The 20,929-nt window shown below is 40.2% G+C and overlaps 1 protein-coding gene across 2 annotated transcripts in view; it reads left to right on the forward strand.

The window, feature by feature from the left end:
• The first annotated feature begins 6,445 nt into the window (after positions 1–6,445).
• Positions 6,446–20,929, forward strand: part of TRIM24 (tripartite motif containing 24) — a 91,167-nt gene continuing 76,683 nt past the window's right edge. For both annotated transcript variants that reach the window (XM_007466598.1, XM_007466599.1), the window contains exon 1: positions 6,446–7,012. In XM_007466598.1, the coding sequence (XP_007466660.1) occupies positions 6,649–7,012 (364 nt within the window). In that variant the 5' untranslated portion in view covers positions 6,446–6,648. The remainder of the gene's footprint in view (positions 7,013–20,929) is intronic.

The raw sequence follows: 20,929 nt of genomic DNA on the forward strand, positions 1-20,929 counted from the left end.
GGGGAGGACCCCCCATGCCGCGGAGCGGCTGGGCCCGTGAGCCATGGCCGCTGAGCCTGCGCGTCCGGAGCCTATTGCTCCGCAACGGGAGAGGCCACAACAGTGAGAGGCCCACGTCACGAAAAAAAAAAAAAAAAAAAAAAAAAGCTTGACGAATAAAGAATAAACCATGTCATCTTCAGAGTCCTTTCCATCTCCTGCTTTGGTCCAATCACTCATCTTTCACTATTTGCCCCTTCTTCACAGAGGGTCACAGATCTCCTCATTCTCCTTATAGCTCCTAATTACTACACTTTTCCTTTTCTTCTCTTCTTATGTTACCTGTGACAGCTGTTGCTTTTTCCCTTTATTCTGTTTGTTTTCCTTCATTTGTTCCTTTATTATCTTCCTTGTTCTCACCCTCTTTTCTTTTTCTTTTTCTTGGTCCTCTTATTGATCTACTCTTGATCTATTGAGTTTTTCATTGCTTTTTTCTTCTTTTCCCCCTCTGCAATCCCTAACCTCATAATAAAACCCAATACAGAAAAACAGACACATAGATCAATAGAACAGAAATAAAACCATGCACTTATGGTCAATTAATCTATGACAAAGGAGGCAGAAATAGACCATGGAGAAAAGACAGTCTCTTCAATAAGTGGTGCTGAGAAAACTGGACACCTACATGTAAAACATGAAATTAGAACATTCTCTAACTCCATATACAAAATAAACTCAAAATGGATTAAAGACCTAAATGTAAGACCAGATACTATAAAACTATAAAACTCCTAGAGGAAAACATAGGCAGAACACTCTTTGACATAAATTTCAGCAATATTTTTTGGATCCATCTCCTAGAGTAATGGAAATAAAAGCAAAAATAAACAGATGGGACCTAACTAAACTTAAAAGCTTTTGCACAGCAAAGGAAGCCATAAACAAAATGAAAAGACAACCTATGGAGTGGGAGAAAATATTTGCAAACGATGCGACTGACAAGGGATTAATTTCCAAAATACACAAACAGCTCAAACAGCTCATACAGCTCAACATCCAAAAAAAAACCCAATCAAAAAATGGGCAGAAGACCTAAATAGACATTTCTCCAAAGAAGACATACAGATGGGCAAAAGGCACATGAAAAGATACTCAACTTTGCTAATTATCAGAGAAATGCAAATCAAAACCACCAAGAGGAATCACCTCACACTGGTCAGAATGGCCATCATCAAAGAGTCTGCAAATAATAAATGCTGGAGAGAGTGTGGAGAAAAGGGAACCCTCTTACACTGTCGGTGGGAATGTAAATTGGTGCAGCCACTATGGAGAACAGTATGGAGGCTCCTTAAAAAACTAAATATTTATTTATTTATTATCATATGATCCAGCAACCCCACCCCTGGGCATATATGATTTCATTTATATGTGGAATCTAAAAACAATGATACAGATGAACTTATTTACAAAACAGAAATAGACTCACAGACATAGAAAACAAACTTATGGTTACCAAAGGGGAAAGGGGGATGGGGGGCAGGGATAAATTAGGTGCTTGGGATTAACAGATACTTACTACTATATATAAAATAGATAACCAACAATAGCCTACTGTATAGCACAGGGAACTATACTCAATATCTTGTAATAACATAATGGAAATGAATCTGAGAAAGAATATACGTATATATACACATATATCTGTGTATGTATATATATATTTATATATATATATCTGAATTACTTTGCTGTACAGCTGAGACTAACACAACATTGTAAGTCAACTATATTTCAATTAAAAAAAAAAGTGCCTTCACAGAGCAGGCAGACTATTAAAATGTGGAGCTTCTCTCTTCCCCCACATAGTCCCAGAACAGTTTGCTCAGGTATTGTTTCCAGTTCTTCTTTTTTTTTAAAAAAAAATTTATGTATTTATTTATTTGGCTGTGCCAGGTCTTAGTGGCAGCACACAGGATCTTCACTGCAGCATGCAAACTTTTAGTTGCAGCATGTGGGATCTAGTTCCCTGACCAGGGATCGAACCTGGGCCCCCTGCATTGGGAGCACAGAGTCTTAGCTGGACCACCAGGGAAGTCCCTGTTTTCAGTTCTTAAGCTGATTCTCTCCAACTATTCAGAAAGGTAGTAAGTTGACTAGAGCCTCATGAGTCAATATTCAGTTTACAGCCCTCTGTGTTACACATGTCCTTCAAACAAGGGGATGAATATACCCCTTCTCCTATTACTCTCTAGCCCATATCCAACTTCTTTTCTTCTGCAGGTAACATTCTGAAAACATGATTTACCTGGAAGAAAAAAAACCATTGGGGAGGAGAGGTGTTCAGGGAAATGGAAAATCACCTGCAAATATCTGTCCTGGACCTTACTTACTCTTTTGCAGATGGCTCACAAGAGCAAAACATTTGAGGAAAGGAACCATAATCAAGGCAAATAGTTGGAAAGGAGCAGAGGATGAGAGGACTAAAGCAGGAGGAAGCAAGCTGTAGATTTTTGGCCTCCATGAAACATGTGAGATATTAAAGGAATACAGAAGAGAAGAAATGGTTCTTAGCCTCAAGGAATTATAATCTAGTAGGAAAAAATAACATGCCTTTTGTGTTGGGTGTCCCCAAGACCACCCTCAGTTTCAGTGATTTGCTGGAAGGACTCACAAGATTCAGAAAGTTTCTACACTCCCAGTTACAGTTTATTACAGCAAAAGAATACAGCTTAGAATCAGCAAAGGGGAAAGGTGCATAGGCAAAGTCCAGGAGAAACCAGGAGCAAGAATCCAATTGTCCTCTCCCAGTGGCATCCCACAAGTAGCCTTAATTCTCCAATCAACTACATAATAACACGTGCAAAATGTTGCTAACCAGGGAAATTCACTCAAGCCCTGATATCCAGGATTTTAATTGGGGGTAAGTTGTGAAGCCACGTAGCACCTGTGTAACTGATCTTAACTACTTAGTCTCCAGCCCCTCAGAGGTCAAACTGACACAGCATGGCCCAGGGCCTCAGGTATGCAAAAACCGGTGTTAGCCTTGTTAGTATCAGATCAAACTGATAGAGTGTGGCTCAAAACTTCAAACTTACAAACATACTCTTATTAGGTAAGATAACAGTTCAGAGATCATCTCCCAGGAGTTATTCAAGGACCAGTTCTTTCTGTTGAATATGTAGGATGATTGTGTAACCCACCCTCACTGAGTTAACCCTTTACTGCATCACCAAGTAGTACACAGACCATAAACTATTTTAATTTAAAAAATATTTATTTATTTATTTTATTTTGGCCTCACCTTGTGGCTTGTGGAATCTTAGTTCTCCAACCAGGGATCAAACCCAGCCCTCGGCAGTGAGAGTGCAGAGTCCTAACCACTGAACCGCCAGGGAATTCCCTATAAACATTTTTTTTAAATAACGGAATTTAACATTTTTCTGATAGCAGAAAATTTAATCTAGTCATATTCTCAGTTACTTTAGGTTTTGTTTCTATTTTGGTTTTGGTCATCATTTCAGATTTTAAGTCAGTCAATACAATATTCATTCTCCTTCTATCTAGGACCAATTTGAAGATCCGAGGCCGAAATAGGGCCATGGCATATGTGGGAGAGACACTGGGTCCTTGGGCATCCTTGGTTTACGGTGGCATACATAGAATGTGCCTTGCCTCCATTGGTTCTCGACTGCTGACATCTCTCCGGAAGCCGCTGAGGTAATGCAGGACAGTCTTTGGTCCCTGCACACTGCATCCTCCTTGTCCTAACAATGAAGCCTCAAGTCGTCCAAACCTTTGGACTACTACTGAAGGGACAGCAATCTTTCCTTTTTCCTTTAAAGCTATAGGAGATTGAGCGAAGGGGTACTCTCAAACTCTTCTTGTCCAAACCTGTGTCACAACAGGTCTGAGAGTTCTACTCAAAAATAATTTTGTTAAACTTCCTTGGAAGTTCAAGAATTTCCAACCATTGCTACCTTTTAAGGGGTGGGTGTGAGAAATCCTCACCAGCATCTAATGCTCTTGCTCTCCTTGCAGACTCCCTTCTCTTCCAGCACAGGCAACCTGTATCTCCTCTCTAAGAAGTGGTGATAGAAGTGGTGCTGGTGAAGTTTAGAAAATGACAAGCCATCCAATTAGGCTGAAGCTTAGAATGGGTATGCGAAAGCAGTGAGGATCAGGCAGGAAGATCGAATGAGGCTATCAGGCAGGGATGAAATTGTGGAGAGCCTTGGATGCAGCGGGGAGCCATAGAAATTATAGAAAAAGAGAGGGCAATAGAGAGCTGTAATTAAGGAAGAATAAGTGTGGATCTCTGTGAAATATTTTTGCAATACATTTGGGAGGACGATATATAGATAAGATAATTGTGATTTAAAAAACCTAGGGCTTCCCTGGTGGCGCAGTGGTTGGGGGTCCGCCTGCCGATGCAGGGGACACGGGTTCGTGCCCCGGTCCGTGAGGAACCCGCGTCCCGCGGAGCGGCTGGGCCCGTGAGCCATGGCCGCTGAGCCTGCGCGTCTGGAGCCTGTGCTCCGCAACGGGAGAGGCCACATCAGTGAGAGGCCCGCGTACGGCAAAAAAAAAACAACAAAAAAACCCCTAAAACAATAAATTCATTTTCTGGACTTAAAAAAACCCAGAAGCCGTATATATTTGAACAAAGTAAAACATGATTGTTTTAATTACATGAGACTAGGAAATCTAAGAATATGGAAAATAGTTTTCTCTAAAACTGATTATCCATGATGATTTGAGAAACTGAACTAGTGGGTTGTATTAAATTGCATGGAATTCTCTCCAAACAAGCCTCCCCAATTTACTTCTTATTCTTTTCTCCTCCACTGCCATCATCTGAAGGAATACAAGGCACTTGTCTTTCATCTGCTTGAATCCTGTATACCACCTCTACAATGAATTATTAGCATATTAAAAGCATTACTTTTAATGCAGAATTTGCTTTCCTACTATATGAAGATTTTCAAGGTACAGCTACAAAAACATAGGGTACAGAGGGAAGGGCATTTCAAAACAAGGGGAAAAGCATGTCCAAAGCAGGGAAGAGTTAAAATTGCTGGAGCATAAAGTAGTGGGAGCTTCAGCTTAAGAGGTGTATGGGGATGAAATTTGGAGGGATAACAGGTGGGATAAGAAAATTGTTGCTCTAAAGCTGTTCCTGGACCATCCACATCACAATCAGGAAATGCTGCTAAAATTGAATATGGGGAGGGGTCCAAGGATCAGCGTCTAAGTAAATTTGCCAGGTGATTCTTATGCAAACTAAGGTTCAAGAAACTACTACTATACGAAATAAATAGCCCTTGAATGTCATTAAGAAGGAAAACTTCACTCTGGAGGCCTATGGAAATTGGATTTAAGGATCTGTTTGGGAAAGAGGCTGCTAGGAGAGGAATAATTTGGGAAAGGTAAGGTCTTGAGGGAGAGCTAGGATGCCTAGAGTTTGCCCTTTGGCCATTTTTAGAGTGAAAATATGTGTAACTTCTGATATAAGTGTGGGGTGGGGTTGGGGGGATGAAAAATAATATTTTAGAATTATTTGGCTATCAGTATTGACATTTGTTTCTATTTCTTGTAATGATGCCATGTTTATGCAATAAAACACTTTCAAACAATCTTTATATATTAACTCCTTGGAAAATGAACCATTTTTATTCACTTAAAAAGCAAATCGCTGACTTTAAAAATTAATTTCACCTTTTTCATTGGGGAAACCCTTTAAAAATTCCCGACTTGCAAGAGAACCTCCCCTCTTACTCTTCATGCTCGCAATTCATCATAGAGATGAGTAAATTCAGGTGGCAAAATCCATACCTCCTCCACAACATCTTTTCTACACAACATTTTCCCGTTTTTTAAAATTCTTTCCTTTGCTTTTCACTCTCTCCACTTCGTCATCCTTCTATCCTCCCACCATATTTATTCCTCCTACAGGACCCCTGTCTGCAGTAGTAAAATGAGTTTTTAGCAGCAGTTACTTAATTTACAATGTCGGGCAGACACAGTGAAGCCCCGCCCCATAGGAGGAGCTAACACAGGCGGACCGAATTAGGTGGTCGATCGTTAACAAATGAACCCTTAATCTTTTTAGAGGAGCGAAACACACACAAAGGCCCAATCAGAGGCCGCGGTTCCAGGAGCTCGGTGGGCGGGGCTGGGCAAGCTACCTCCCACCTCTCAGCCTCCCGCAGCGGCCGTCCGAGCCTCGCGGGCTTCCGCACGCCCCGCCCCCCGGCCAGGCGCGGCGGCTATTGGGCAGCGCACTCCTTGCAGTCGCCTCGGTTGCTGGGAGAGGGAGGGAGGGGGCGGGGCCTGAGGTGGGTCCTGGGGCCCGAGAGAAAGGCCGGGAGGCGAGGGCGGGCTGGGCGGTTTTGACGAGAGCAGCGGCGGTTGGCGAAGCGGACGGGGCGCAGCCTCTCCGGTTCGAAGAGCAGTCCCCACTGACAGATCCCCTTCTTCCGGCCGCGCCACCCGGGAGGCGGATCCCCGGGGCCTGAGGAGGCTTTCTTGGCCCTGGCCTCCCTCCCTCTCCTACGAGTCACCCGGGCGGCCTGGGAGGAGAAAGAGAAGGAAGTCGTCGGGGGCGGCGGCGGGCAGAGAACCCGCTCCTCCTTTCCCGGCGGCGGCGGCGGCGGCGGCGGGGGCAGGACAATGGAGGTGGCTGTAGAGAAGGCGGCGACGGCGGCCGCGGCGGCTTCGGCGGCGGCCGCCGGGGGGCCCTCGGCTCCGCCGAGCGGGGAGAACGAGGCCGAGAGTCGGCAGGGCCCCGACTCGGAGCGCGGAGGGGAGGCGGCCCGGCTCAACCTGTTGGACACTTGCGCCGTGTGCCACCAGAACATCCAGAGCCGGGCGCCCAAGCTGCTGCCCTGCCTGCACTCCTTCTGCCAGCGCTGCCTGCCCGCGCCCCAGCGCTACCTCATGCTGCCCGCCCCCATGCTGGGCTCGGCCGAGACCCCGCCGCCCGTCCCCGCCCCCGGCTCGCCGGTCAGCGGCTCCTCGCCGTTCGCTACCCAAGGTGAGAGGCGGGTGCGGGCGCGGTAGGCGGTGGAGAGCCCGGGCAGGCCGGCGCCCTGGAGCGGCGCAGCGACCCGCTGTCATGTCGCCGCCGCCCGGGGTGCGCGGCGGGGGAGGGGCGAGGAGGGTCTGTGCTGCCGGCGGTGACATGGAGGGCCCGCGCGTTGTGCGGCGTACCGCGCGCCCCGCGAGCAACTTCCACCGGCGCTGTAGACTTGGCAGCGCTGCTGCTGCTGCTCCCCAGCATTCTCCCCCCCGGTGCATGGCCCATGCGACCCGCACTTTTGAAAACCTCTGTCGGAGTCTGCTGTAGTCTGTATCTCGGGTCCTTTGACTACTGCATCTAGTTAACCGCTGCCCTCTGCCTCCCCAAAGCTTTGTCCAGGTCCATGTGATCCTAATCATCTCGTACGTACCCATGTTATTTGAGCTGGAGAGGGGGAGGGAGGGATAAAGATGAAGTGATGGTGACTTTCTTTGATGATTGATTACAGATCTGATGCCGTCTATTTTTTGTCTTGCATGTTTTGGGTTATTTACCTTAATGAGCCCCCAGTTCTCTCCTCTCCGATGGGGACAAAGGAACTAAGAGACGGTGTTTTGTTTTCCTTCTCTTTCGGAGATTTTATTTTGAGACTGTAAATGGTAAAGAGAAACAACAAAGTGATTTGGGGTGCTGCGTTTTCTTGTATTTTGTGGACAGCAGCTGGAAATGTTGAAGTTCTCTTTGTGGTGTTTGTTACTATATGATGAGACTTTTGACAGGTAGTTCCCATTGCTAACGTTAACAGGTTTGAAACACTTAAAGTAAGCACAGTAAATTGTTTCTAGTAGAATAATTGAGGTTTTAAATGTCTATATTGAAATATTTGAGCACCTCCGTTTAAAAAATACAAAATAAGTGGAAATAATTCATTTTTAATATATACTGCCTTTTTTAAGGGACTAGTTGATTTAATTAGAGATAAAATGCAGATTAAACAGTTGAGCTAGGTCAAAGAACATATGAAATTGATGCTTTTAAATAGGTTGTAGTGTTAGATTCTTGATTTAATTATATGTTAGGAACAGTGTCTAGTTGAGACAGTTTTCCGTGGGTTTCTCTGTTTCTGCAGGTCTTACCAGGGGAGGTACTGACTGCCCTTTGTTTCTGTTTTTAAAGGATGTTTGTATAAGGAAGAGCCTTGGAAGGTAGAGATAGTGTCTTCCACCAGAGCAAAGAATACCCATGCATTTGGTGCAGTATAATAAAGATAGATGTCTCCTTCTGGAGTGAAAGGCAGGCATGCTTATTGCCCATCATAAAAGATGAGGGTTCCCTAGGCTTAGGTTTCCTCTTCTGCAACACAACCCATTGCCTGTGCAAGCATCAACTGCCCCTCTTCACCTTGCCAGGTGGGAACCGGGCCTCTGGAAACCAGTGCAAAAATGTTGACACTTTGGCTTATATTATTACTGGAAGTAACAAACTGCCCTTTGTATCTGACCCACAAGTCTCCTGTCTTCAACCAGCATCCGTGGTAAGCTACTTTGTTAGTTTACAAGTAGGGTAAAATCTCAGATCCTTCACGCTGATTTGCTCTGACATGGCCCACCTGTTGGAAGTTAGTACAGGTGAAACTTAAATTTTAGTTCTTAATTTTTAGACACGTTTAAGGGTTTCTTTTATTTATATTTTAAATGATTAAATGGGCCAGTAGCCAATTAGGAACTAAATTTTGCATAATTCTAGAATTAAGATGTATTGTGTGCCAGGCCATGACATTTAGATCTGAATGAATGAGAACGTGGGTAATAAAAGCTCTGATCCTCAACTCTGAGGCAAGTTTGCAATTATGTAGAGTTCTCAAAATGTTCCAGTCTCCAAATATTTTTTATCTTTGTGTTTGTATTGTAAGCAAGAGTTCAGGAAAGCATTTAAATTGGAAGATAATGTTTTTGTTTTTATACTAAGAAAGAAGCAGCCTTTGTTAAATGATACTTTCACATACACCTCTAAAAAATAGTTAGGGCTATCTTCAATAAATTAAAAATACTATCCTGAGTCTTAATAACTTGAATATTTTCTCCCTTCCTCTCTCCTTGCAATCTTATTTTAATACTAGCTGTAACAAAAGTTTAGGCAATATATTTCAGAACTACACTTGACCCTTGAACAACACAGTTTGAACTGCAAGGGTGCATTTATACACAGATTTTTTTCAATAGCAAATACTAGAGTAGTACAAGATTTGTGGTGGGTTGAATCCGAGGATGCGGAACTGGTGATAGGGAGGGCCGACTGTAAGTTATATTCGAAATTTCAGCTGCGGACGGGTCAGCACTCCTAACCCCAAACTTGTTCAAGGATCAACTGTAAATAAATAGGGTTCATTTGATTATCTCTGTTCTTCATTCTCCTAATGAACTTGTGGGTACAGGCATCATAGGTCAAACTACAATACCTTCAGGAGCTAAGCAAGTAATTGAGATGGAGAACTATGAGCCTGGGGTAAAATAATAGGGAATGGTGGGGAGTGAAAGGAAAGGGGAGCAAACGGTACTTAGCTGCCCCAGATTGTCCTGTGATAGCACAGGGCCAGGGTTGGAGGATCTTTTATTTATTTATTTTTTAACGAGAAGTCTGGAGTCTGGATTTTATGTAAAGTTTTTCTAGCATTAGATATTGGCAAGTAATTAAACACACACTCACTCACTCACTCACTCACTCACTGTAGACCCGTTCAGTAGGCCAAACAAGTTTTGTTGAAGCCACATGTGTTGCAATTATACTCTTTTAGATTTAGATAGGGGTTTTCAAATTTTAGCTCTACTAGAATCACCTGGTATTCTTGTTGAGAATCTAGATTTCTAGGCCTCTCACCCCAGAGAGCCCAATATGTCATAATTTTAGAGTTCTAGAGTATAATCATAAACCCTAGTTTTTTTGGGGGGGGGGGGTTGAGGTTTTTTTTAGCTCAAGCTGTATTATATTCCAAAGTACAGTTGATCAAAGAGGATTCTTTAGAAAATTAAAAATTCAAGGTGTAGTGTTCTCCACAGTATCAGACCTAGTTTCCCTTTCTATTAAGTACTTTTTGCTGCTCCCTTTGTTATATCCTAAATGAAATTTATAGAAAGCAAGTCTTTTCTAACACGTATTTTTTACAAAACTCAACATAATGGTTTGACTGTTTTAAAGAAGAAACAAAGCTAATTTATAGCAACAAACATATAATTTGTAAATGCTTAGACACAATTACACTAGCCACCAAGCCTCCATTGAGAACATCGGTTCAAACTTTTGTAAGGCTACCAGTTGGAAGGAATGAGGGTGAGTGACCACAAGCTAAAGTTGGTTTACTACCTCAGTCCCGACTTTCATTTTCTTAGTATGCAGTAATGTCCAGGAAAGAGGGAAGAGCTTAGAAAACATTTTCTTTAGGTACATATTGGTACGTGAAGTCAGGAGACAAACTGATCTTGGAGAAATGTTACAACATTGTGCAATATTTTGTAGTGTGGATGTACTGTTCAGCCAAAGAGTAGCAAGCTCTAAGAGCTATTTTTAAAGAATACTGAGAGCACACTTTTGAAAGGGGTCAAGTGAGTAAAATATGAGTCCATCAGTTCTCTCTTTATTAACTGGCAGTCTGTAAGATATAACTATCAATTCTGGGAGCTGATTTCTTTTGGTTCTTGGAGAAAAGTATTAATCACATTTCGAGTACAATATATAATGACAGGATTTAAGATTTAAGATCTGTATACAATATTCACCTGTTGATGAAAGTTACTATTGATTTCAGTTTGGGGTTGTTATGAAGAAAACAGTTATAAATATTTGTAGACAAGTCGTTATGTCAATATGTTTTCATTTCCTTGGGTAAATACTTAGAATTGGAATTCCTGGTTTGTGTCATAAGTGTATGTTTACCCTGGTGTACCATTTTGCATTCCCTCCAGCAGTGTATGAGAATTCGCGTTAACGTCCTCACTAATTTGGGTGGTGTTAGTCTTTAATTTTAGCCGTTCTAACATGTTTGAAGAGGTATCTCATGATTTTAATTTTCATTTCCCCGATGAATAATAATGGGCATCTTTTCCTGTGCTTATTGGCTATTCTTACTCATTTTTGGTAAATTTTCAGTTTAAGGCTTTTGTAGATTTTTAAAACTAGGTGATTAGGCCTGTTACTGAAAAGTAAAAATTCTTCATATATGTCCAGTTTCCTGGCGCTTGTCTACATACATATATTGCAGGTATTTTCTTCCACTCCTTTTGCTTGCTTGTTCATCTTTTTTTCTTTTTTGTTTTTTTGCTGCACCATGCGGCATGTGGCATCTTAGTTCCCCGACCAGGGATCATACCTGCGCCCCCTGCATTGGAAGCGTGGAGTCTTAACCACTGGGCCACCAGGGAAGTCCCTCATTTTCTTTTTCTTTTTTTAACTTTCTATTTTATTTCTGAGTATAGCCAATTAACAGTGTGATAGTTTCAGGTGCACAGCAAAGGGACTTAGCCATACATATGCACGTATCCATTCTCCCCCCAAACTCCCCTCCCATCCAGGCTGCCACATAACATTGATAAGAGTTCCCTGTGCTGTACAGTAGGTCCTTGTTGGTTATCCATTTTAAATATAGCAGTGTGTACATGTCCATCCTAAACTCCCTGACTATACCTTCTTATTGATGGTGTCTTTTGAAAAGCTGAAGTTTTAAATTTTATCTAGTTTATAATTTCTTTTTCTTTTATGGTTAGTGAGTTTAGTGTCCTAACAATTCTGTGCCTACTCCAAGTTTACTTAGATTTTTCTCCTGTCTTTTCTTTCAGTACTTTTATAGTTTTAGCTTTTATATTTAGATCTGTAATATATTTTGGGTAATTTTTGTGCTAGTTAAGGGTTGAGGTTTATGTTTTTAACCGTATGTTAAAGCACCATTTTTTGAAAAGAGTACTTTCCCCATTATATTACTTTTGGCATTTTTGTAAAAAGTCAGTTGAACATACATGTATGGTTCTGTTTCTCTACTCTCTATTCTATTCTATTGATCTATTCGTTCAGTACTAATAATGTTTTTTTAATTTTTAATTTAGCTTTTTAAGCAGATTTTGAAATTGGACAATTTTATTCTTTTTCAAAGTTGTTTTGGCCCTTTAAAGTCATTGCATTTCTTTACAAGTTTTTAGAATCGAATTATCAATTTCTACACAAAAGTCTGCTATGATTTTGATTGGAATTACATTGAATCTAGATATCAATTTGGGGAGAATGATCTTAACGATATTGACTGTTCCTATCCATGAACATGTTTTATTTCCCATTTATTTAGATCTTTAATTTCAGTACTCTTATAGTGGTCTTGGGCAATTTTTGTGAAGTTTATTCTAAAATATTTTATGATAATGTTCTTTAACAATATTGAAATTGGTGTTTTAAAATTTTTCATTTCCAATTATTGCTAATATATTGAAATACAATTGGCTTTTATATATTGATTGTATGCTACTCTCTTGCTAAATTCAATTATTAAATCTAGTAGTTTTTTGTAGATTCCTTAGGAATTTCTACATAGACTTTCATGTTACTTGCAGGTAGTTTTACTTGTTTCTTTCCATCCTTTATAATTTCTGACATTTTCTTCCCTTATTGCACTAGCTAGGACTTCTGGTAGCATATTGAATAGAAGTTTAATTTCAATATTAAATGAGAGATGACATCCTTTTTCTTATTCCTGATCTTAGGGGTAAAACATTCAGTCATTCACCACTAATATGTTAGCTTGTTTGTTTTTTATAAATGCCCATTATCAAAATTAAGAGGTTCCCTTCTATTCCAAGTGTACTGAAGGTTTTTTTTTTTTTATCATGAATGAATGATAAATTTTGGTCAAATGCATTTTCTGTATCTATTAAAATGATCATATGGTTTTTCTCTTTTTTTTCTGTTGCTGTGGTGAATTACATTGATTTTCAGATGTTAAACCAGTCTTGAATTCTTGGTGTATACCCCACTTGGTCATGATGTATTATCCTTTCTGTGTACTTCTGGATTTGAATTGCTAACACTTTAAGGGGTTTTGGGGTGGTTTTTTTTGTTTTTTCTTCATGGGGAACATTGGTGATATGGTTTTCTTGTGTTTTGTTTGTTTTTGTTTTGTTTTGTTTTGCGGTACGCAGGCCTCTCACTGTTGGGGCCTCTCCTGTTGCGGAGCCCAGGCTCCGGATGCGCAGGCTCAGCGGCCATGGCTCACGGGCCTAGCCGCTCCGCGGCATCTGGGATCTTCCTGTACCGGGGCACGAACCCGTGTACCCTGCATCGGCAGGCGGACTCTCAACCACTGCGCCACCAGGGAAGCCCTTTTCTTGTGTTTTTATCTGATTTTGGTATCAAGGTAATACCTCAAAATGTGGTGTGAGGTGTTCCCTCCATCTCTATTTTCTGAAAGAGTTTTTGTAAAATTGCTATGAATGCTTCCTTAAATACTTGACAGAATTCACCAGTGAATCCACCTGGACTTGGAGTTTTCTTTACGGGGAACGTTTTGATTAGGAATTCAGTGTCTTTAATAGAGATAGGGGTCTCAGATTTTTTGTTTCTTCTCAAATCCATTTTGGTAAATTGTTTGAAGAAAATTATATGATTCAGCTAGTTTGTACATTTACTGGCATGAGTTTGTTCACAATATTCCGTTATCCTTTTAGTGTTTTCAGGAGTTGAATGATATCCCCTCTTTTGTTTCTATATGTAATTCATATTTATTCTTTTTCTTGGTTACTATTACTAAGGGCTTATCAACTAACTTTTGGCTTTGTTAATTTTATTTATTGTCTCTGCTTTAAAGGTACAATTTTTTCCCTAAGCATGTGTTAGACACCTCAAACAAATTTTGTGTTGTGTTTTTATTAACATTCCATTAAAAATTTTAAAAATTTCTCTTGTGATTTCTTCTATGACCAATGGGTTGCTTAGAAGTGTGTTAATTTATAGGCTTATGGGGGATTTTCTAGATAGCTTATTTCATTGTATTAAAATATGCTCTGTAGGGTTTAAATCTTTTGAAGTTTATTGAGACATTTTATATTCTAGCATATCATCTATTTTGGTGAATGTGCACTTAAAGAATTTAAATTCTACAGTTGGGAGTAGTGTTCTGTAAATGTCAATTAGGTCAAGTTGGTTGATAGTGTTGTAAAAAAATTATATTTTTATTGTTTTTGTTGTTACGTTTGGTTTTTTGTTTGTTTTAAAGCTGTACATATTTTAAATTTATTTATTTATTTTAGGCAGCATTGGGTCTTTGTTTCTGCACGCAGGCTTTCTCTAGTTGCAGTGAGCAGGGGCCACTCTTCATTGTGGTGCGTGGGCTTGTCATTGCAGTGGCTTGTTGCAGAGCACAGGCTCTAGGCGCATGGGCTTCAGTAGCTGCGGCACACAGGCTCAGTAGTTGTGGTTCACGGGCTCTAGAGTGCAGGCTCAGTAGTTGTAGCGCATGGGCTTAGTTGCTCTGTGGCATGTGGGATCTTCCCGGACCAGCACTTGAACCCATGTCCCCTGCATTGGCAGGCAGATTCTTAACCACTGCACCACGAGGGAAGTCCCTTTGTTGTTGTTTTTGTTTTTGTCTGCTTGTTCTGTCAGTTATAGAAAGAAGAATGTTTAAATCTTCAATCATGATTGCTGATTTCTCTCTTTATTCCTTTAATTCAGTTGGTTTCTGCTATAAGTATTTTGAAGCTTTGTCTTACTGATGAATTAATCGCCTGCCCTTTTCAACACTGCGAAATGTTCTTCTCTATCATTCATACTACTATTTCATGACCTATGCATTGTCTTATATTAATATAGCTACCAGTTTTCTTATCTTTGTGTTTAAATTGTTTATTTTTCCATCCTTTTATTTTTGACCTTTATATTTAAAGTGTATCTCTTGTAGATAGTGTATGGTTGTGTTTTGCTTTTTTATCCAAGTTGTAAAATTTTGCTTTTAATCGTTTAATTCATTTACATTTTAAGTAATTTATTAGTATGGTCCAATTTAAGATTACCATCTTTTTATTTATTTTCTCTTTGTTCCTGCTGGGCCTCTAGTATCTTTGCTGCTCTCTCAATCCCTTAGCAGCTGCTCTCTGGTAGACTTCTGGTAAGTCTCACTCTGCACATGAGTGGTAGCCTTCAGCCAAGAATTTGGAGAAACCCTACATAGACTCCTGGCACCCTTCCTCTGTGCAGTTCCCTTCTCTCCAGTGCTTATCTGTTTCACAGCCCAAATTTTCCCCTGGCTCCTAAGCTGTGTTCTGCTGAGCCTGTAGTTCCCTGTACCATGGTCAGGATATAGTTCCCAGGCAGACAATCAAGATATTATAGGGGCTCATTTCCTGAGTTTATTCTTCCCAGTACATATAGTTATTCATGTCAGGCAAGCTTGTCTTGGTACTGGTTACTCTGTCCTGGTGAAGAGTTGATGTCCGAAGTCCATTTTTTAATCACATTGCACTTTTTTCATATACTCAAAGGTGGGTAATCAACAAACTTTGGTTCTTAGATCCTTAGATTTGTCCCTTTAATTTTTCTTAGAGACCGCACCAATTTAAAGTATCACCTAGATGCACACATCTCTCGTGTCTTCCTGTTACCTTGACCCCTTTCTCAAATTTTATGTGCATTTTCAAGTATGCACTAGACCAGTAGTCTCTAAAATGGGATGTGTGCTGCATTATGAAATAAAATTCTAGTGAGGTGAAGGAAAACATTAGAACTTATTTGCATAAATTAAGCTGGAAAGTACTTGATGTGTACATTGTTGTGGTCACATGAATAAGCATGTTAACTGGCTGCATTGCACATATTGTACACAAAGTATCCTGAGGTAGGAGTCAGGGCTGATGCAAGTCCAAAAGGTACCTTTGTGTGAGTTAGAAATAAGTGTGGCATATGTAGCCCCAGGGAATACATGGTTTAGCAAATGGAATGCGAATAATCCTCATTTGCTCTCTAAAATTAGGCAGTCCCTTGTGCTGTATCTGAATGGGTCTCCCCTCACCTACCCACCAAGTGTAATTGTGCTTAGAGCCCTGGAAGATTGGGACCTAGAACTAGGAATAAATCTTCTCATAAAAGAAAAAAACAAAACTATACACAGCTGCCCTGGGGGTAATGGGATTTCTCTACTGCAGACCCCGTTGTGTTTTTTTTCTCCCACAAATTGTAACACAATTTGGATAAGTAAGTTTATGGATTTTCACATCTGTTTTTAACTAAAATGACTGTCAAAAGACTGAAGATCATGGTAGGCCATTACCAGGACCCTAGTGAAGTTAGGGTCTAATCTCCATTCCTAGAGAAGTTCCATATGGATGCCACTCAAAAAAGCCCCTCGGTTTCAGCAGTCTGGAAATCCCTAAATTATAAGATGTAGGGCACATGTGCAATAGCCATAAAAAATGATCCCCCCCCCAACATATCTATGGTCAATTAATATTCCACAAAAGAGTCAAGAATATACAGTGGAGAAAAAGTCTCTTCGATAATTGGTGCTGGGAAAACTGTACAGCTACATGTAAAAAAATGAAATTAGAACATTCTCTAATGTCATATACAAAACTAAACTCAAAATGGATTAAAGACCTAAACATAAGACTGGATACTATAAAACTCCTAGAGGAAAACATAGGCAGCACACTCTGACATAAATCGTAGCAGTATTTTTGGATCTGTCTGCTAGAGTAATGGAAAAAAAGCAAAAATAAACAAATGGGATCTAATTAAACTTAAAAGCTTTTGCACAGCAAACGAAACCATAAACAGAATGAAAAGACAACCTACAGAATGGGAGAAAATATTTGCAAATGATGTGACAGGCAAGGGATTAATTTCCAGAATACACAAACAGCTCATACAGCTCAATATCAAAAAAACAAACAACCTGATCAAAAAATGGGCCGAAGACCTAAGTAGACATTTCTCCAAAGAAGACATACAGATGGCCAACAGGCACACGAAAAGAATGCTCAACATCACTAATTGTCAGAGAAATGCAAATCAAAACCACCATGAGGAATCACCTCACACTGGTCAGAATGGCCATCATCAAAAGAGTCTACAAATAATAAACGCTGGAGAGGATGTGGTGAAAAGGGAACCCTCCTACACTGTTGGTGGAAATGTAAATTGGTACAGCCACTATAGAGAACAGTATGGAGGTTCCTTAGAAAACTAAAAATAGAGTTTTACCATATGATCCAGCAATCCCACTCCTGGGCATATATCTGGAAAAGACGAAAACTCTTAATTTGAAAAGATACATGCACCCCAATGTTCATAGCAGCACTATTTACAATAGCCAAGACATGGAAGCAACCTAAGTGTCCATTGACAGATGGCTGGATGAAGAAGATGTGGTATGTATATACAATGGAATATTACTCAACCATAAAAAAGAATGAAATAATGCCATTTGCAGCAACATGGATGGAACTAGAGTTTATCATACTAAGTCAGAGAAAGACAAATACCATATATCACTGATATGTGGAATCTAAAAAATGATACAAATGAACTTATTTACAAAACAGAAATAGACTCACAGACATAGAAAACAAACTTATGGTTACCAAAGGGGGAAAAGGTGGGGGGATAAATTAGGAGTTTGGGATTAACACATACACACTACTATATGTAAACTAGATAAACAACAGTGTCCTACTGTATAGCACAAGGAACTTTACTCAGTATCGTGTAATAACCTATAATGGAAAAGAATCTGAAAAAGAATATATATATACTTTATATGTGTATATAAAACACTGAATCACTTTGCTGTATACCTGAAACTAACACAACATTGTAAATCAACTATACTTCATTCAATTAAAAAAATTATAAATTCTTTAAAAAAAAGTGATCCCAATTCTAATTAAAAGTGTAGAGATAGTTCCATTTAAGTCTGTAATCAAGGTTGGGTACTGTTGGCTTGGTTCTTACCCTGTTTAGGAAAATACAGAAAACTGAGCCCAGAGAAATCAGGGCTGCTCATATTTAATGACTTTTTCAGTGTTTTGTAGGGGGATAGATACTTGCATTCTTGATACCTGAATATGCAGTCAATGGTAGGTTAGCAGGCAAGGAGATCCATGTTCTATAGAAAGCTTGTAACCGTTGCTGCCTCATTTTGTGTTTAATTTTATCAGGTGTGTGGAGTTGATGGAGTTGTGATTTTTCCCACCAGGCTTAAATTACTTGAACCTTTGAAGTCTCATAATTCAGCTGTGATAAAGATAATGCTAATTTTGCAAGCATAGCAGCATAGAATGGCAGAACTGATCCTTTATAGGCTCTTCATCAGTCTTATGAAGTTGACAGCAATGATTAACTAGGTCTAACAAGAATTGGGCCTAAAAGTTTCAAAATTAATAAGAAGACTCTTTGAAATTGATTGACATCCTCTATGTTAATGAACTGTGCCATAAGTATATATCACATCTTGGACCATTAGCCAGTAACGGTATGAAGCTTTCATGATTAGCAGTACATTTAAAAGCATTTATTTCATTCTTTAAAAATATATTTATGTGATTTACTATGTACAAGATACACTAGTACTTTAGCATATGTACATAATATATATGTAGGGTGCATGTTCAAATATTTGTGTTTAAAACAACACGTGAACATATAAATATCAGCTGAATTGCCTCAGTGTTTTTGCATGTTTATCTAGTCTTTAAAAACATTTTTCAAATTCTCTTCTTTGAAGTTGCAAAACAACCCTATTCCTCAAAGAACTACCAGAAGATCTTTGATTATGGATAAATAGTCTCCCTGGGATCTCTTGACTATATATATCAGCATTAAGCATAACCAGGAAGAGAGCCTAAAGCACATGAGATTCTTAGTGTCTGTCTGTCTCTGTACTGGTATATGTTGATTTACATTTCTTCCTGTCCTCATCAATCTTCTAGACTTGCTCTTCAAGTTCTCCCACTTCCCTGACCCTTCCTTTTTGGTCTCCTTGTTGTCTTCCCTCTGTTTCCTTCCCTTCTTCCCTCTGTTTCCTTCCCTTCTACTCTTGGAAAGTAGAGTGTAGAGATCACCTAGGACAAACCTTTAGGAATTTTTTTTTTTGGCTGCGTTGGGTCTTCGTTGCTGCGTGCGGGCTTTCTCTAGTTGCGGCGAGCGGGGGCTACTCTTCGTTGCCGTGCACGGGCTTCTCATTGCAGTGGCTTCTCTCATTGCGGAGCACGGGCTCTAGGCACGTGGGCTCAGTAGTTGTGGCTCGCAGGACACAACTATTTTGGTAGAGAGATAGAAGGGAAAACCATATTGGGGTGAGTGGGAGGTAAAGAGATATAGATGGAAGAGTTTACCAACTCTGTTAAAAAACAAAACAAAACAAAAAAGTTTACTTCTGAAGGGAGAGAGGAAAGGGATAAGGCAGTACCTGGGGAGAAAAAAATGGGAGCTGAGGAATATTTCTTGTTTATTTTTTTGTGAATAGGAAAGGCTTAAGCATGTTTATTTATTTATTATTTACATATATATATATATATATATATATTTTTTTGCGGTACGTGGGCCCCTTACCGCTGCGGCCCCTCCCGCTGCGGAGCACAGGCTCCGGACACGCAGGCCCAGCAGCCACGGCCCTCGGGCCCAGCCGCTCCGTGGCACGCGGGATCCTCCCGGACCGGGGCACGAACCCGCGTCCCCCACATTGGTAGGCGGACTCCCAACCACTGTGCCACCGGGGAAGCCCTATTTATACAATTTTTAAAGGTCACTCTCCATTTACAGTTATTACAAAATATTGGCTGTATTCCCTGTATTGTACAATACATCCTTGTAATACTGTCTTACACCCAGTAGTTTGTACCTCCCACTTCCCTATCCCTATATTGTCCCCCACCCCAAGTAGTAACCACTAGTTTGTTCTCTGTATCTGTGAGTCTGCTTCTTTTTTTTTTCACTAGTTTGTTGTATTATTGTAGATTCCACATATAAGTGATATCATACAGTATTTGTCTTTCTCTGTCTGACTTATTTCACTTAGCATAATGCCTTCCAAGTCCATCCATGATGCTGCCAATGGCAAAATTTTGTCCTTTTTTATGGCTGACTAGTATTCCTGTGTGTGTGTATACACACACACACACACACACCCCACATCTTCTTTATCCACTCATCTGTTGAAGGGCACTTAGGTTGTTTCTGTATCTTGGCGATTATAAATAATGCTGCTATAAACATTGGGGTACATACGTCTTTTTGAATTAGTGTTTTTGTTTTTTTCAGATATATACCCAGGAGTGGAATTGCTCAGTCATATAGTAGATCTGTTTTGGGATCCAGTCAAGTAAGCTATTAAATATACAAAAGAAGAGATTTGTGAGTGTGTGAGCTTCTGAGAAGATAGGATAGGATTGATCCAAGGCATGGTGGAGAGATTAGTGACTGGCTGGATAGGAAAAGAAATGTTTTCTTTATTGTGAACAGGACAGAAGGCAAGAAAAGGCATAAATATAGAAGGTTTCTCTGTGTGTCCTCAAAGTGGGTGGCATTTCCCAGTAAAACGTAGTATGATTATAGATCATGTTTGTTGCTAGAGGTCAGAATTTATAGTGATACCTGTATGCCTTCTCTGAAGCAGCAGAGTGTTTCAGGGTAGTGCTACTCAACGTGTGGTCCACAGACGGTTAACATGAGTCTGAAATGAAGCAAAGAGTTTGCCACAGGAAAGTCTGGGGGAGCTTGGAAATATTCAGTGAAAAGAACAGAGCCCCATGCTGAGAAAAAACTGCTGCAAATAAACACAAGTTGACTAGGATAGGAATTTAGGGGTTAAGAAGAGAGAAGGTTCAGATACATGTGGGAAGGGGGACCAGAGGAGGCAGATTTCAGAAAATATTAGAGAAGTGGTTACACTAAGTTACCATAGGT

The sequence above is a fragment of the Lipotes vexillifer genome, unplaced genomic scaffold (genome assembly GCF_000442215.2).
Source record: "Lipotes vexillifer unplaced genomic scaffold, Lipotes_vexillifer_v1.1 scaffold71, whole genome shotgun sequence".
NCBI lineage: Eukaryota > Metazoa > Chordata > Mammalia > Artiodactyla > Lipotidae > Lipotes > Lipotes vexillifer.